Source organism: Urtica dioica, chromosome 8 (genome assembly GCF_054948205.1).
Source record: "Urtica dioica subsp. dioica isolate 48M chromosome 8, U.dioica_male_clone48M_v1_H2, whole genome shotgun sequence".
NCBI classification, from domain to species: Eukaryota; Viridiplantae; Streptophyta; class Magnoliopsida; order Rosales; family Urticaceae; genus Urtica; species Urtica dioica.
The window spans coordinates 14,571,487-14,585,925 of NC_142763.1; the positions used below are offsets into that span (position 1 = coordinate 14,571,487).

General features: G+C 33.1%; 1 protein-coding gene across 1 annotated transcript; it reads left to right on the top strand.

The window, feature by feature from the left end:
- The first annotated feature begins 369 nt into the window (after nucleotides 1-369).
- LOC149388418 (agamous-like MADS-box protein AP1) lies at nucleotides 370-14,113 on the top strand. The gene is made up of 10 exons (XM_089622427.1): nucleotides 370-379; nucleotides 708-867; nucleotides 11,628-11,712; nucleotides 11,932-11,940; nucleotides 12,062-12,126; nucleotides 12,231-12,330; nucleotides 12,420-12,461; nucleotides 12,845-12,886; nucleotides 13,159-13,271; nucleotides 13,996-14,113. Exons 1-10 carry the CDS (start codon nucleotides 370-372, stop codon nucleotides 14,111-14,113), a joined length of 744 nt encoding a protein of 247 aa, XP_089478553.1.
- The last annotated feature ends 326 nt before the right edge of the window (nucleotides 14,114-14,439 follow it).

Here is a 14,439-nt window from a genome sequence, read left to right on the forward strand (position 1 = left end):
TTTCCCTCTCTTAAATTGGGGGTTTTTAGTTTCCAGGTTGGGTATTTGTTTCTTTTTATGTTCGAGGGCTTACCTTCTTTGTGCTTTTTTATTTTCCCACAAGCAATAATAATAATAATTATTATTAGCGAGAAAAATAGAATTGAAAATAGTTTTATTAGGGATGGGTTGCTCAATTGATATAACATTTACAGTAAAATTAAGTAAAAAAAAAAATATGGAGTGGTTCATTGGAGATGCAGACAAATTGCATAATGTTTAAGCTATTTCGATATTTAATTATATTATACATAACTTTTATATTATTATTTAATCATAATATGTAATAGAGCTTGATCTGAAAGTTGTAATAGAGCTTGGTGTAAGTGAATGCTTGAAGGTAAATGGTTACAATGCACAGTTTATTATAAGAAAACCTATAGTTAGGATTTAGGACTTAATCTAGCTAGTAAATTAGAGCCACGTAGACAACACTAATAAAGCATGTGAGCACCACACATTCGAGAGAGAGAGAGAGAGAGAGTCCTTTTCTTCAAAAATATATATCCCATGAAATTATTGGTCCAATCCAATTCTATGACCCAATTCTTCGAGGCTCATGCTTAACAATGCCCTCATAAATGACAGCGAAATAATGCTTCCTAACATATAAGAATCTGTGGTTGAGCTATACTGCATTGATTTTTTAATTGCTATTTTTTAACTAGATATAGATGTTTCGATTCAGCACATTTTATTTTCTCGAGTAGGTGAAGCCGTACAGGTGATTTTAAAATGGACTGAGATCTCTGTCTCGTGTGACGCTGAAGTTGCTGCCATTGTCTTTTCTAACAGAGGAAAGCTCTTTGAATACGCCACTGATTCAGGGTAACAATTAATCACTCTTACACATATATACCTTTTCTCTCTCACTCTCACTCTCTCTCATATCATATAAATCATGTACCTTGATTATTAATTCATTTTTATTTTTCTGGGGGTTCTTCTCTTTCGTTGCATTCTTTGTTAGAGATATAAAGTAAGTTGTGTTCTTTATTTATTTTGGGAGTTTTTACTGAAGTATATGTGTATAGATAGAGTGATCACAATCATGAGTCAAAATGGAAGATTTGACCAGTAATGGTATTTTATGGATTTAGGATAAGCATAAAGATATATTATTGGATTATATTTTACCAGTTATGTATGTTTAGTCTGGGTTAAGGGTTAGGTTAAAGATATATGTTCATCGATACTGATCAGTAGGGTTGGATTAGATTTCCTTTTTGAATCTGAACTATAATATATAGATCTTCACTTCTATAACTCTCTCTCTCTCTCTCTATCTGTGGTTTTTTTTTTGTCTTATTGTTACCAGCTTTCTCTTACCTAATTATATTTAAAGTAGAAATTGTTTGGATTTGACCAAACAAGCTGTTAGTAATACAGCAATATGGTGCGGATAGATCTTCTGGTGAGCTTTATGGCCTAATTTTGTGTAGCTTTATATAAACAAAAATTTGGCCATATAAGCCTCATTAACGTTGGTAATTGTGTTTTAATCAACATTTGGTTAATTTTTTGTTAATAGCCAATACGTCTACGTGGCATAATATTAACCGAATTTCTGTACTGAAATGCCCTTATTAATTGCGCTTTCAATTTTAATTTGAGGCAGTTTTAATTCGAAATTTGAAATGTACCGAAATGGAAAGTAGTGTTATGGACGTGTTGGCTCTTTAATATCTGTTTTAATATTTTTACTCATTTTTTTTAGGAATAAACTGTTTTGGAAAGCAATTATTGCATTCCAGTTATGTTGGACGTGTGTATCTATTTGATTACTCTTAGCGGTTTTTTTTAGAGAAGTTGTTTCTATTTCGGTGGCAGATTAGAATATACACTTTATTTCAAAATATTTAGCCGTTATTATCTTTATTTTTTAACATTAATCACGAAATATACTGTTATTTGACCGCCTAAATCATTTTAAATTTTTGTATGCGAAGATGGTTTATAAACTGAAATTGAACGTCCAGTTTTTATCACTCGACATTTGATTATACAACATGGAGGAGTGTTCTTCTTTTTCGCTCATGAAGTCTGGTAATTTTCTCATCACCAGGTGCTCATTTTTTTTTGCTTCATCTGATATATTTACTGATCATTTGTTTTTATTTTCAGTTAAATTATTTGAGCAACAATGTCATCAATCAAAGTCTAAATTGTTGGCTAATTCTAATGAAGAGATGACGGCTCCAGAAATTATTATGTATGATGAATCTGATTTGAAGAATTTTCCAATGAATTTTGAAATAAATGTTAACAATGTTTTTAGACGCAAAGATGTTCTACAGACGGCTATTGGAATGACTGATGTTCGCAATAATTTCGAATTTAAGGTGTTTAGATCAAGTAAAACCCGATATTGCATTGGATATGCGAATGTTCACTGTTCTTGGAAGATGAATACCTCGGTGTGCAGGAACTCCGGATTGTGGGTTATAAGGTCATTTGTTAAAGAACACACGTGCTATGGGCAGTCAATTATTCACAAGAATAAACATGCCTCGTCTGTTCTTATTAGCCAATGTGTGAAAGATGATTTTAGGGGTCCTTTGGCAAATCAAATAACCCCATATGGTGTTGCTGAAATAATGAGGTCACGATTTAATGTGGAGGTTTCTTATTATAGAGCATGGAAGGGACGTAAAGAGTCTTGGAGGGATCTTCGTGGTGATTTTGAAGAGTCATACAGTCATCTACCACTTGTTGGAGAAATGATCAGAGAGAAAAACCCTGGTATTTACTTTAGCTTTTGTTAATTTTTTTCTTAGGTTATTTACGTAGTGCATGTCGGTTAATTGATTACTAATATACAGCCGATTAACAATGAACAGTTAATTGGCTGTTTACTGTGATGTATTATTTACTGTTATAAATGTTTCAAACTGATTTACAGGCTCATATACGGTGACTGAGGTCGAAGCTGATGGTACTTTTAAGTCTTTTTTCCTTGCATTTGGAGCTTAGGTACATGTGTTTTAGTATTGTCGTCCGGTAATATCGGTGGATGGCACATTTTGAAAGGCAAATCTTATGGTACCTTACTATTGGCTACGGCTCAAGATGGTGACAACCATTTATTTCCGTTAGCATTTAGTATTGTGGATTCTGAAAATGACAAATCTTGGTATTGGTTTATGAGTCATATTCGAGCTGTGTATGGTGTTAGGAAAGAGATGGTGTTTGTATCGGATAGGCACAAGTCAATTCAGAAGGCGGTTAATGCGGTGTTTCCGGAAGCTAGTTTTGCCATATGCATGCAACATCTATGGGGTAATGTGAAGGCGAATTTTGGTAAAACATATATCCAACCTCTTTTTTATAGATGTGCTAAAGCTTATACTGTAAGAGAGTTTGAATATTGGTTGAATATACTCTCTAATAACAAAAAAAAAAAGTATCTTCTCCAAGCTAATCCAGAGTTGTGGGCTAGAAGTAAATTCCCTGGAAAGAGGTTTAATGTCATGACCACAAACATTTCTGAGTGTTTGAATGCTGTTTTAAGAGAAGCTAGAGGTTGGCCGGTTGCATGTCTTGTCTTGAGCTATCGAAGTTTAATTCAAAATTGGATTAAGAAAAAGAGGGAGTTAATTCCTAAGATGCAATCAGGTATTACTGGAACTGATTTTAGGATGCTTTATGAATCGCTTGAAGCTTCGAGGTCGATGAATGTAAGTATAGTTACTTTTCTGTGTTCTGTTAATTACTCTTTTATTTACAACCTATTTACATTGTATGTTTCAGGTTAATGCTATTAACGACAATGAGTTTGAAGTTGTCGACGAAGCTATTCGTCGTGTTGTTGATGTTTATCAGAGAACCTGTACATTCTGTTATTGGCAACTTGAAGAATTTCCATGTTCTCATGCGTGTGCCGCCTTATATCGTAAAAATTTACGCCCCATTGATTTTGTTCCATGTTATTATACCCGAGAATATTTCTCAGCCACTTATGAGAAAGATGTCTTCCCAATTTCTCATGAGGGGGACTGGGCGCTACCTGTTGACACTCCAGTTATTAAGCCTCCTATTAAAAAACGTCAAGCTGGGCGCCCGAAAGAGAAGAGGTTTCGATCGAAGCATGAAAGACTTCACCCGTATAACCATCGTTGTGGCAAATGTGGACAGATTGGTCATAACAAGAGGGGTTGCCAAAATTAGATTATTTACTTGTTAATTTGTTGTGATTATGTCTTTTTAATGATGTGGAGGATCAAGCTTTGGGTTTAGATTATGTCTTTTAATGGATGATTTTTATTTACAACTTTCATTTCAGTATTTGTTTTTGTTGTGTCTTTAGTTAAATGTTGTTACTAAAAAATCATTTCAGATTTGGAGTACATGTAAATTGTTTTTTATTTCAGTTCGTGCTTTGTTAATTGATGTTCACGTTAATTATACTTGTTAACAAATAACATGACTACATAACCAATAGACAACATCATCAGCAATTTACATGTCCTATTTGAATTTCTACTAACATGTACTTTCAACATTTTTCTAAATAGCTATTGTAATGTAGTGAGCTTATCTAAGTGTCTTAGATAAATGTTGTTAATAAAAAATCATTTAATGTTTTATTCAGATCTGGAGTACATGTAAATTGTTGTATTATTAAGTTCTTGCTTTGTTAATTGATGATCACGTTAATTATACTTGTTAACAAATAATATGACTAAATAACTAATAGACAACATCATCAGCAATTTACATGTCCTATATGAATTCATAAAAACATGTACTTTCAACATTTTTGTAAATATCTATTGTAATGTAGTGACTTAGCTAAGTGGGCATTAACAATAAACAGAAATGTAGTCATTAACTATTAGCAGTATCATGATATGTTAAATTGCTAAAGCATTCAAGATACATCATCAAAACACCATAAGTACCAGTGAGAAGACAGTGTAAAAGTGTTAAAGCACTCAAATTACACCCCCAAAATACCATAAGTACGATTGTGAAGACAGGAAAACAGTAAATGAGCTAAATTCCTAAGTAAAAAGATGGTTGACTTAGAGGATTATCATCGGTATTGTCTGTGTTGTGAACTGAGCTGTTTCCACCAGGTATGTCGTGTTCGTTCTTCTTCTTTTTGGTTTCAATGATGTAAGGAGAAGTTGTGAAGACTGATTTCCTACATGTTCGTTTGGGTCTTGATGGTACTTGTTGTGGAATTGGCACTTTTGGTGAAGATTTTTTGGGTTGTGACTTAGCAATGTTTTCCTGTTAAATGACATCAATTAACATTGATATAAACATCATTATTCAACAATTAATTGTGTTTAAACATACCTCAGATTTTCCTTTCCCTACATTACTGGATTGCGGAATGTCTTGCACTATTGTTGAATGTGTAGGAGTGGATTGGTTCGGAAGTGCACTCTTTAGTGTAGGCATGGCCACTGGTTGGCCATTTTTCCTCAAGCGTCTGTAGACGCGACCGGGTACATCTTTAGGATTGGGCTCCTTATCTTGAACAACCTGTGGACGTTGTCCAAATTTGTAGTTGTTAGGTAAGCTACTCAAGACATCATTTACGGTAAATACCCAATCAGCTTGAAGTTTCTGCAAGTCATCCTGTCACAAGTTATGGTCAGTTAATAATAATCTTTCTATTATTTCTATACATATACTTACTGGACTATAATGAGTTGCCTTTTCTCCTAGCAGTGGTGATATATCCTGATAAGAAGATATGTGAAAATTCAGTAAACAACAACCTGAATTTAGTAAACAACAACCTGAATATCGTACCATGGTAATTTCTTCTGTGGCAGTTGTCCCCACATTTACTTTACTTTTTCGCAGCATCTGCATAAGAAAAATAGTTATTAACATCTGGTTGTTAATGTATTTGATATTAATTAAAGCTTACCATGTTCGTTAAGGTTACTTGAGTGGGCTGTGCCCTTGTTGTCCTTTTTTTTAATTGAACCTGTAAATGGTTCTCACATTAGCGTTATTTAAATTGATTTCAATTTCATCTATATTTGAATACCTCTGTCTTTGTTGGGATTTGGACATGTGTTGTTTCTTGAACATTTGTTGTATCTTCAAATGTGGTTGTATTAGGATTTGGCGTTCTCTCCTATAATTCATGTGTACTGATTAGAATTTACCAATTTTCAGATTATTAATGTAATTGGATGTAAAATCTTACTTGGTTGGTTTCATTTGTGACTTCTGGTTCTCTGATTATGTCATTTGGTGATGATTGCTTCGACCCCTGTAAATTGATCGTTAGTAGATGGCTAATTTACAATCTATTAACCAATTTACCTTATTCTGTCGGTCTGGCTTCGGTGTGGCGTCATCAGAATCCTTTTGGATGTATGCTTGAAACAACACCATTAACGTGTCGTATTTATTATGAGCTTCTTCCACCCGGTGCTTTAGGACTTCTATCGTTTGGAGAGCTTGATCCAATTTCTCGTGCAAGTCCTCTTCTGGATGGCTAGGCATTTCAGCGTGTGTGTGTGTGTTGAACTGCTAGCAACACCTTTTCCTTTGTCAACTGGTTCGTTAAATGGCTCTGGACTGGCAGGGTCTACGCGCTCAATGAACCCTTCTGCTATTTCTTCCTCTGTTGCGTTCAGTGGCTGAATACGTACCTAACACAATAAAAAGTAATTTACAACAATGCACTTTAATTTTCAAACCTTCTCCAAGGCTTTTATATTTACCTGGCTGTTGTTGAATATATTCTTTAGGAGATCTTCGTATTCTGGACTGCAGCTAAAATTCCATTTAAGCAGTCGTGGCATGCTAAATCCGGTTGTTTTTTATGTATATCCATAGTATTCGAAATCTGGGATGACTTCAAATGCCCATGCAATTAACGGATGTAGGAATCCGTCGATGTTGAATCCCGTTCTTTCGGCAGCGTAGCTTTTTGATCTTTTTAAAGATTTGCATAATGCATTGTAGCTTAGTGTACCCCATGGATAATCCTTGAACAAGTTTGCGTCGATGGCCATTTTCAAATGTTCATCTGGAATTTTTGCCTGCCTTTCACGTGGCAGAATCATTGTCTCCAAAATAGCCAAATTGATGAATGCTACCTTTTCCTCATCGTTTCCACCAAATTTACTTTGTAGAAGCCCAAGTAAATATGGTGCTCGCTGAGTCCCGGCTACTTTGAAATATTCATCCTTCAATTGGTTGTCGGATTGTAGTCAATTTTGAATGCGTGGTACACTATCACAGTTTAACCCTGATAATAGAAATGCATGTATTGGTTAATAGTAGTGTTTAGTAATTACTAATTATTTACGTATACAAAATTTTAAAATTAATTGAAACGAACCTGAAATTATTTCAAAATCGTAGATATTGAAAACCAATATGTTACCACCGATGTTGAAATGGAGCTCTTCATTGTTCCCAGACTCCACCTGACTAAGCACAAGTAAATGTGCTAGTTTTTTTTGGTACACTTCTCCCTTAAGGTGTTGAAGATGTGCAAACGGCCCTTGATTGAAAATTTCCATTTGTTGTTCAATCTCGAGTAGGGACATGAGGTTGTTAATGACGTTGAAGAACAAATGTACTATTATTCGTTGCTTCAAGTCCCAATTTTCTGGCTTCACAATAAGTTCCCCAATCTACATAAGGTGTTTTGTTGTCAGTCATCTATAAGGAACAATTAACAGCCAATGCACTTTTAAATAGAGTCAGTTTATATATATATTATATATTTTTTTCATTTACATAAATTAACAACCATTAATTTTGTCTTGTTTACAATCACTTATTTACATACAGGTCTTTACATTTATTTACATTAATTTACATATACTTATTTACTGCTATTGAGTATGCAGTAGTACTGTTTAAGTTAACTTATTAACTACCTATTAACACGTTCATATTTACAGCCTGATTTACAGGTGATGTGAATTTTCTCAACTAGAGAAATCTCACACGACGCAAGCGAACGTGTCGTCAAGTAATAGAGTGCAAAAGCACGGATATCGATCCCACAAGGACTCTAGACTATTTCCGAAGCAAACTCACTAGCTTTCTTTTTCGAGTTATGGAAAATGAAAAATGGGGGGTTTTTGATTGTTTTGAGAACAAGATGAAATGTAAACAAAAGTGAAAACACTATTTAAACACAAGTTAAAAGGAAGGGGCGCGATTTTGTTATTTCATCGAGTCGGTCGGTCTTGGTACGATTCTAAGCTCAGGTTTAGAGTTGTAAAACTTAGTCTCAATCCCTCTTAAAACATTCACTAATCTCTCTCGAGTCTTTAGGAATCTAGCTACGTGTCGAACTTACACCTCTCGGTTTGGGTCCTACTAAAACACAAAACCGCATTTAGCCCGGGATTTCAATCAACTACATCTACCCCCTAGTCTTTCTATAGCTCTAGGAAGGTTAATGATGGGACGGGTAGAGCTCACTCGTTTATTACCTCTCGGTTTCTAAACTCGTCTAAGGTTCACTAATTAGTTAGCTACTCTAATTAGCGCTAACACACGCCCCATACCCATAGAATTCCACTCTCAACCCAACCATGAAGCACCAATCTAATCCAAATGTTTGACCAACCAACTCAACTACTCAACTACATCGCACCCCAAATCTACTTAGCTACTCATGATTAAGAATAAACAAAGTAAAATTGAAATAAGTAAAAGAAGCAAAACAATAAAGAAACAAGACATTGAATGCTAATCTCAACAACCAAATAAATATATCATAAAACTCAAGCACTACTTCAATATTCCACTTAGATAAAACAATAAACTTATCACAATGCTCAAATGACAAAGGTAATCAACAAAACCCAAATAGAATACTTGAAAGCTTAAAATATGTTCAACAAGCAAAAAGTGGAGTAAATAAGTAAAAAATAATAAATAAAAGAGATAGAGTTTAGAGTGAACAAATGGAGGTGATGAGGATGATGGAGGTTGTCACTTCTCCCTCTTCTTCTTCACTCCCAAGCTCAAGAGCAAAATGGGTGTCAAACCCTAGCTTTCTCTCTCTCACTTTCTCTCTCTAAAGTTTCAAAAACCAAAACAAAAGTGTTCTATTCTAAAGCTTCCTCCTTTCCCACTTGAACAAGTGTATATGAGGGTTCAAGAGATGTTTTCGGAGCAAATAAGGACCATTGGATGAGATCCAAGGGCCAAAAATGAGCTAAAAGACGAGCTCCAAAAAGTGCTGAAAAGGCAACTGGCGCGGTGCGCCACATAACGGCGCGGTGCGCCACTCGAGAATTTATGAAGGCGCGCCGCGCCTCTCTTGCGCGTTGCCCGCTCGAGCTCTCGGTGTAAATTTTGGCACCAGGGCGCGGCGCGCCATGTTTTAGGCGCGGCGCGCCTCTCGAGAAACGTTGACTCCATTGACCGTCGTTGACTTTTGTTGACTTGACTTCAAATGACCATAACTTGCTCGATTTAGCTCCGATTCAGCCCGTTTTCGCACCACAACCTTCTCATATTCTCTCAAACCTGAAAATGCAATAAAAAGTACAAAATAATATCAAAAACATTAAGAACAAGCTTCGATTCTTATCTAAGAGTCATAGATAAGTGTGAATGAATCTCACTTATCAACATGTCCCATTTTCAACACAAAAACTTGCACATATTCACGTTACAAATCATTTACACATGTATTATCTATTTTCTCGGCAGTGTTGTTGTTATAAGAATTAACAGTGTAAAAAATTTACATTTATAACATACCTTTGGTTCTTTTGTCTTTCGACGTTGTGACTTGATCTCTTTTTCCTTGTTATCGGCATTTACCTTCTTCTTTATAGGAGACGTCTTCGCCATTTACTCTAATCTGTGTATACACATGGTTAATCATCATGACACAAAATCATATATCTGTTAATTCATCGCACTCTGTTTTGCTTAATACCAAAATTAAATGTTTTGGGAAACAAAAATTCAACATATATGTATATATTAGGGGATGTGGACAGATTTGATAACATGCAGACCTATTTAATTTACAATTAAATTTTTTTGAATATTATATCATAACCGATAAAACCCACTCTGTGTAATTATGATTTACATTCCAAGTTTCTCATAAAATTTTATTAAATCTTTCTTTTGTTACAGATTTACTGCGTTCCTCATTTCATATAGTTAGATCGATCTTTAATGTTCGAGAAGTGTAAAATCCCATCTTAAAAAAAAATTGGTAAATTTCCTGGAAATACCTTTCTTCGCCGTCGGGGTTGATGGTTTCGTTGTCTTTTTTGTTAATGTCGCCCAAAAATTACCAGACGTTGAGAGGATGAAGTTTTCGCCGAACCTGGACGCGCGTTAGATATCTGGGTTTCAAATTTGGGTTTGCGTGTTTCCTATTTTCTTCTGAGAGGAAGATCGTGCGAATCGGCTATATTAATGACCGAAGCTTATGATGCTCCTCGATTACAGGGACAGTTATTATCTAATATCCCGATTTAAATGTTTTTTTTTTTTATTTCATTAATGTTCTGGGCGGGAACAGGTAAGGGGTTTAATGGTATTTTTAAGCGTGTAGATAAATTAGACTGACTATTTACACAAAATTAACCAAATGGTGGCCAAATCCAAATTGGTTATAATTTGTGTGGCCATTTAGCTATATAACCCTTATATAAATAAGAGGGTCTTTTCTACTAACCCTAGCTAGTTTATTAGTCTTGCTTAATATGATCTGATGAAATTTTTATTACAGTACCAAAAAAAATTATGTAGCGCATAATATGTGACTCTTTAAATCTGCCCTACAATTGCTAAAAATAACATAAATATATCGTATATATACAATTTTTATAATATATTTTTAATTGACTAGAATTTTACTTATTTTTCTTTTGACTGGAATTGTACCTCTTGTAAATTGGCTGGATATAACTGTTTAGAAATAAAAAGATTTTATGTATACTTTAAATATGTATATTCAGTATGTTAAAACCTAGATTTAGTATATATAATCGATCTAACCTTTTACAATTTCTTATAATAACAAAATCAAATGCTGCGCATATTAAAACATTAGATTGTTTATCAAATTCCGAGCCTAATTTTATATTAAATTAAGTAATTACAAATAACGTGTGTGCTTCTATGAAGATCAATTTAACTTGCTTCCAATGGCTTTTTTCACTTATGGTTTTAGCACGTCCTAATTTATATCAAACACTCAAATAATGTGTAAATTGCAATAAAATAATGTTATCACTCCATCGAGACAAGGTACAATATGCTAGAATCGTATGATATATAAATGTTATTTTTAGGATTTGTACAATAGATTTGAAGGATCATATATTATGAGTCAGAATATGTTAGAGCCATAAGTAAATATAATAATAATAATAATAATTATAATTATAATATTGACAAAGTATTCAGGAGTTTTTTTTAAAAAAAAAAGGTATTCAGGTTGTTGTTTTGAACTATTAGATACATATATGCACATTATGTTGCAATTCTAGCTACATGGAGTATTGAAAATGCTTCAATTAAGTAAGTATATCATTGTGGCTACATGGAGTATATCATTGTGGCTATGTTGGTCCTGTTTCATTGTTTATTATTGTTGATGTGGGTTATAACAGAATGGAGAAGATATTGGAACGCTATGAGCGGTGTTCTTATGCAGAGAGATCTTTGTCAACAATGCAGTCTCAACCTAACTTTCAGGTATCAAGCAATAGTTTACCTACATTGTTAACTTCTGTTTTGAAATTAGCATGCTGATGTGTTTTCTTGTTAATTTTTCTACTGTTAAAAAAAAAGCTATGTTGAGAACTTCTAGTTCTAACTATGTGTAAGAGCCCCTATATATATTATATAACATATCATAAGTACAGTTTGGCCTTCACTTTTCTGTTGATTGTTTAATATAATCATTCTTGGCAGTTTTTGCAAGTTCTTGGATCTATATTTTAGATAAGGAGATATATACACATTAGTTGAAAGAAAAACACTCCTTTTATTTATAATTTCATACTATTCTTTCTTTTTCTCATGCACTAGCTTTCTAATACAGGGTAACTGGACTCTTGAATTTGCTAGGCTCTCGTCTAAGATTGATCATTTGCAACAAAACCGAAGGTACAGTAACTATTTTTGTATGTTTTCTTATATGTTATTTCAATAATTAGTCTATCATCACTCTTATATAAATTAATTAAAATAGTCTCTTTTGAAACCTTCAGGCATTACTTGGGAGAAGATCTACACACTATGAATCAAAAGGACCTCCAGACTTTGGAGCAACAGCTTGAAACTTCTCTTAAGCATATTCGATCAAGAAAAGTAGATAATCTCATATCATATCCCATCATATATAAACAAACGTGTTAAATAACCAAAAAGCTGATACGACTCCTATAATGTAATTGCATAATCAACTCATGTACGAGACCATATCCGAGCTTCAAAAAAAGGTAACGTGTATATATATATATATATATATATATATATATATATATATATATATTACGCATTATTTGGTAACGGTAAACATATCAAATATCATCGAAATCATAATTTATTAATCACAAAAATATAAGATATGATTATATAATGGAAAGAGCATTGGTAAGATAGTCGGGTTTTTTTATTTATTAATATATGGTAGGTTTGGTATCGATGTAAGACCCTAATAATATAATTTTTAGGGGAGCGTTGAATATATTTCTAGTTAAATAATCTGTAGGTATTTTAAAGGGTTTCTAGCTAATTTGTTTACAAATGTCAAACGTATCAATATGATAATTTTTAAAGTCTCAAACTGTGATATAGCTTCCTTAATTGTGTTTTTCATCAGGAGAAGACAGTGAGAGACCAGAACAACATGCTTGAAAAACAGGTACAATGTTTTGAAAAACAAGTATACGTATCAATATGATCATATAATGTATCAACATGCTTGTTAACCCGGTATTTTATTTATGTATGCTCATATTACAAATTAGATTTTCTGTGGTAAAAACATATACTATATAGACAATCAAAATTAAAGGTAACATTTAAATGTAGGAAAAGGGACTGATGGACGAAATTTTGTATTGAAAGTTTATAATTTTGTGGTATTATGTATATTATAATAAACAATTATTCTTCTGGGTTGATTAACAATAGATCAAGGAAAAGGAGAAAAACGTTGAGCAGATGCAATGGGAGACACAAACCCATGTGACAAATTCCTCCTTTATGATTCCTCAAACTCCAATTAATCCCTGTTTGAATATGGGGTAAGTAAATATATATATATATATATATATATATATATATATATATATATATCATCCTTACCCTGAAATATCTTATATAAGTTGCTCTAGCTGAAATTCCAAATAACTTGTAATTATATCAAACTTGTCAAATGGCGTATCATTTCTATATTTAGAAATATATGGTAATAATTGAATATATAACTAGTCACCTAAGAATTTTTGGCCAGTGCTAATGTTATGCCTTGGTAAAAAATGTTGGCGTTAAGTTCAAGTCCCTAGAAAGGTAACCATTTAGCAGTTGTCAAGTTTACCAAAGGTTGTGAGGCATGAACGAGACCTATATGGCTAAACTAAACCCTATTTTTAAAGTATATATTACGGCTAGTCAAAGACAATTTCTTGGTGAATAATATTGATGATATTCAATAGTATATAATCAGGTAATAAGATAATGTATTGTAGACAGATTGACAACACTTTGGCATCTGCCTATTACTCTTTTTGAAACTTGACATAATAACACTTTTATTGTTTCTTTAAATGTACTAGGGAAAACTTCATAACGTTGTATTAAAAGACTGTAAATATTATTTATTGCTCATTTATTAATTATATACTTCCAACTTATATGATTTTAATATTTTTATAAAATTTATTATTTTTTTTTAAATCTATGTCAGACCTTTTGGAGGGGCTATATCATTATTTTTAATGATATTATTATTATTACAATTTGTTGCAGCGGAATGTACAATACCAACGACGAAACCCCAGAGGCTGAAAGGAGAAACGATCTAGACCTAACCCTCGAACCAATCTATTCATGCCACCTTGGATGCTTTGCAGGTTCAAATATGTAATATAAAAATCAAAGAGTTTCTGTTCAAGTCTATATATATATCGCTGAGTGTGATTTTTTTGGGTTTTGTTTTTGGGTATTGGCCTCTCATTCTTCTATGACTAGTTAATGTAATAAAACTAAGTAAAGAACCTTTATATGCCGTGTGATGATGACATGAGAGATACATTAAAAGAACTCATGCTATAAAATTACGAGTTTCGTAACTTTTTTTTATATGTTTATATGGTAAAGAATAGCATGAATGTGTTATCCTCTAATCGTAAAATGTAATGTTATTTGTTTTTTTTTTCTTTCTACGTATTCAATCATAGATACGCATTAGTT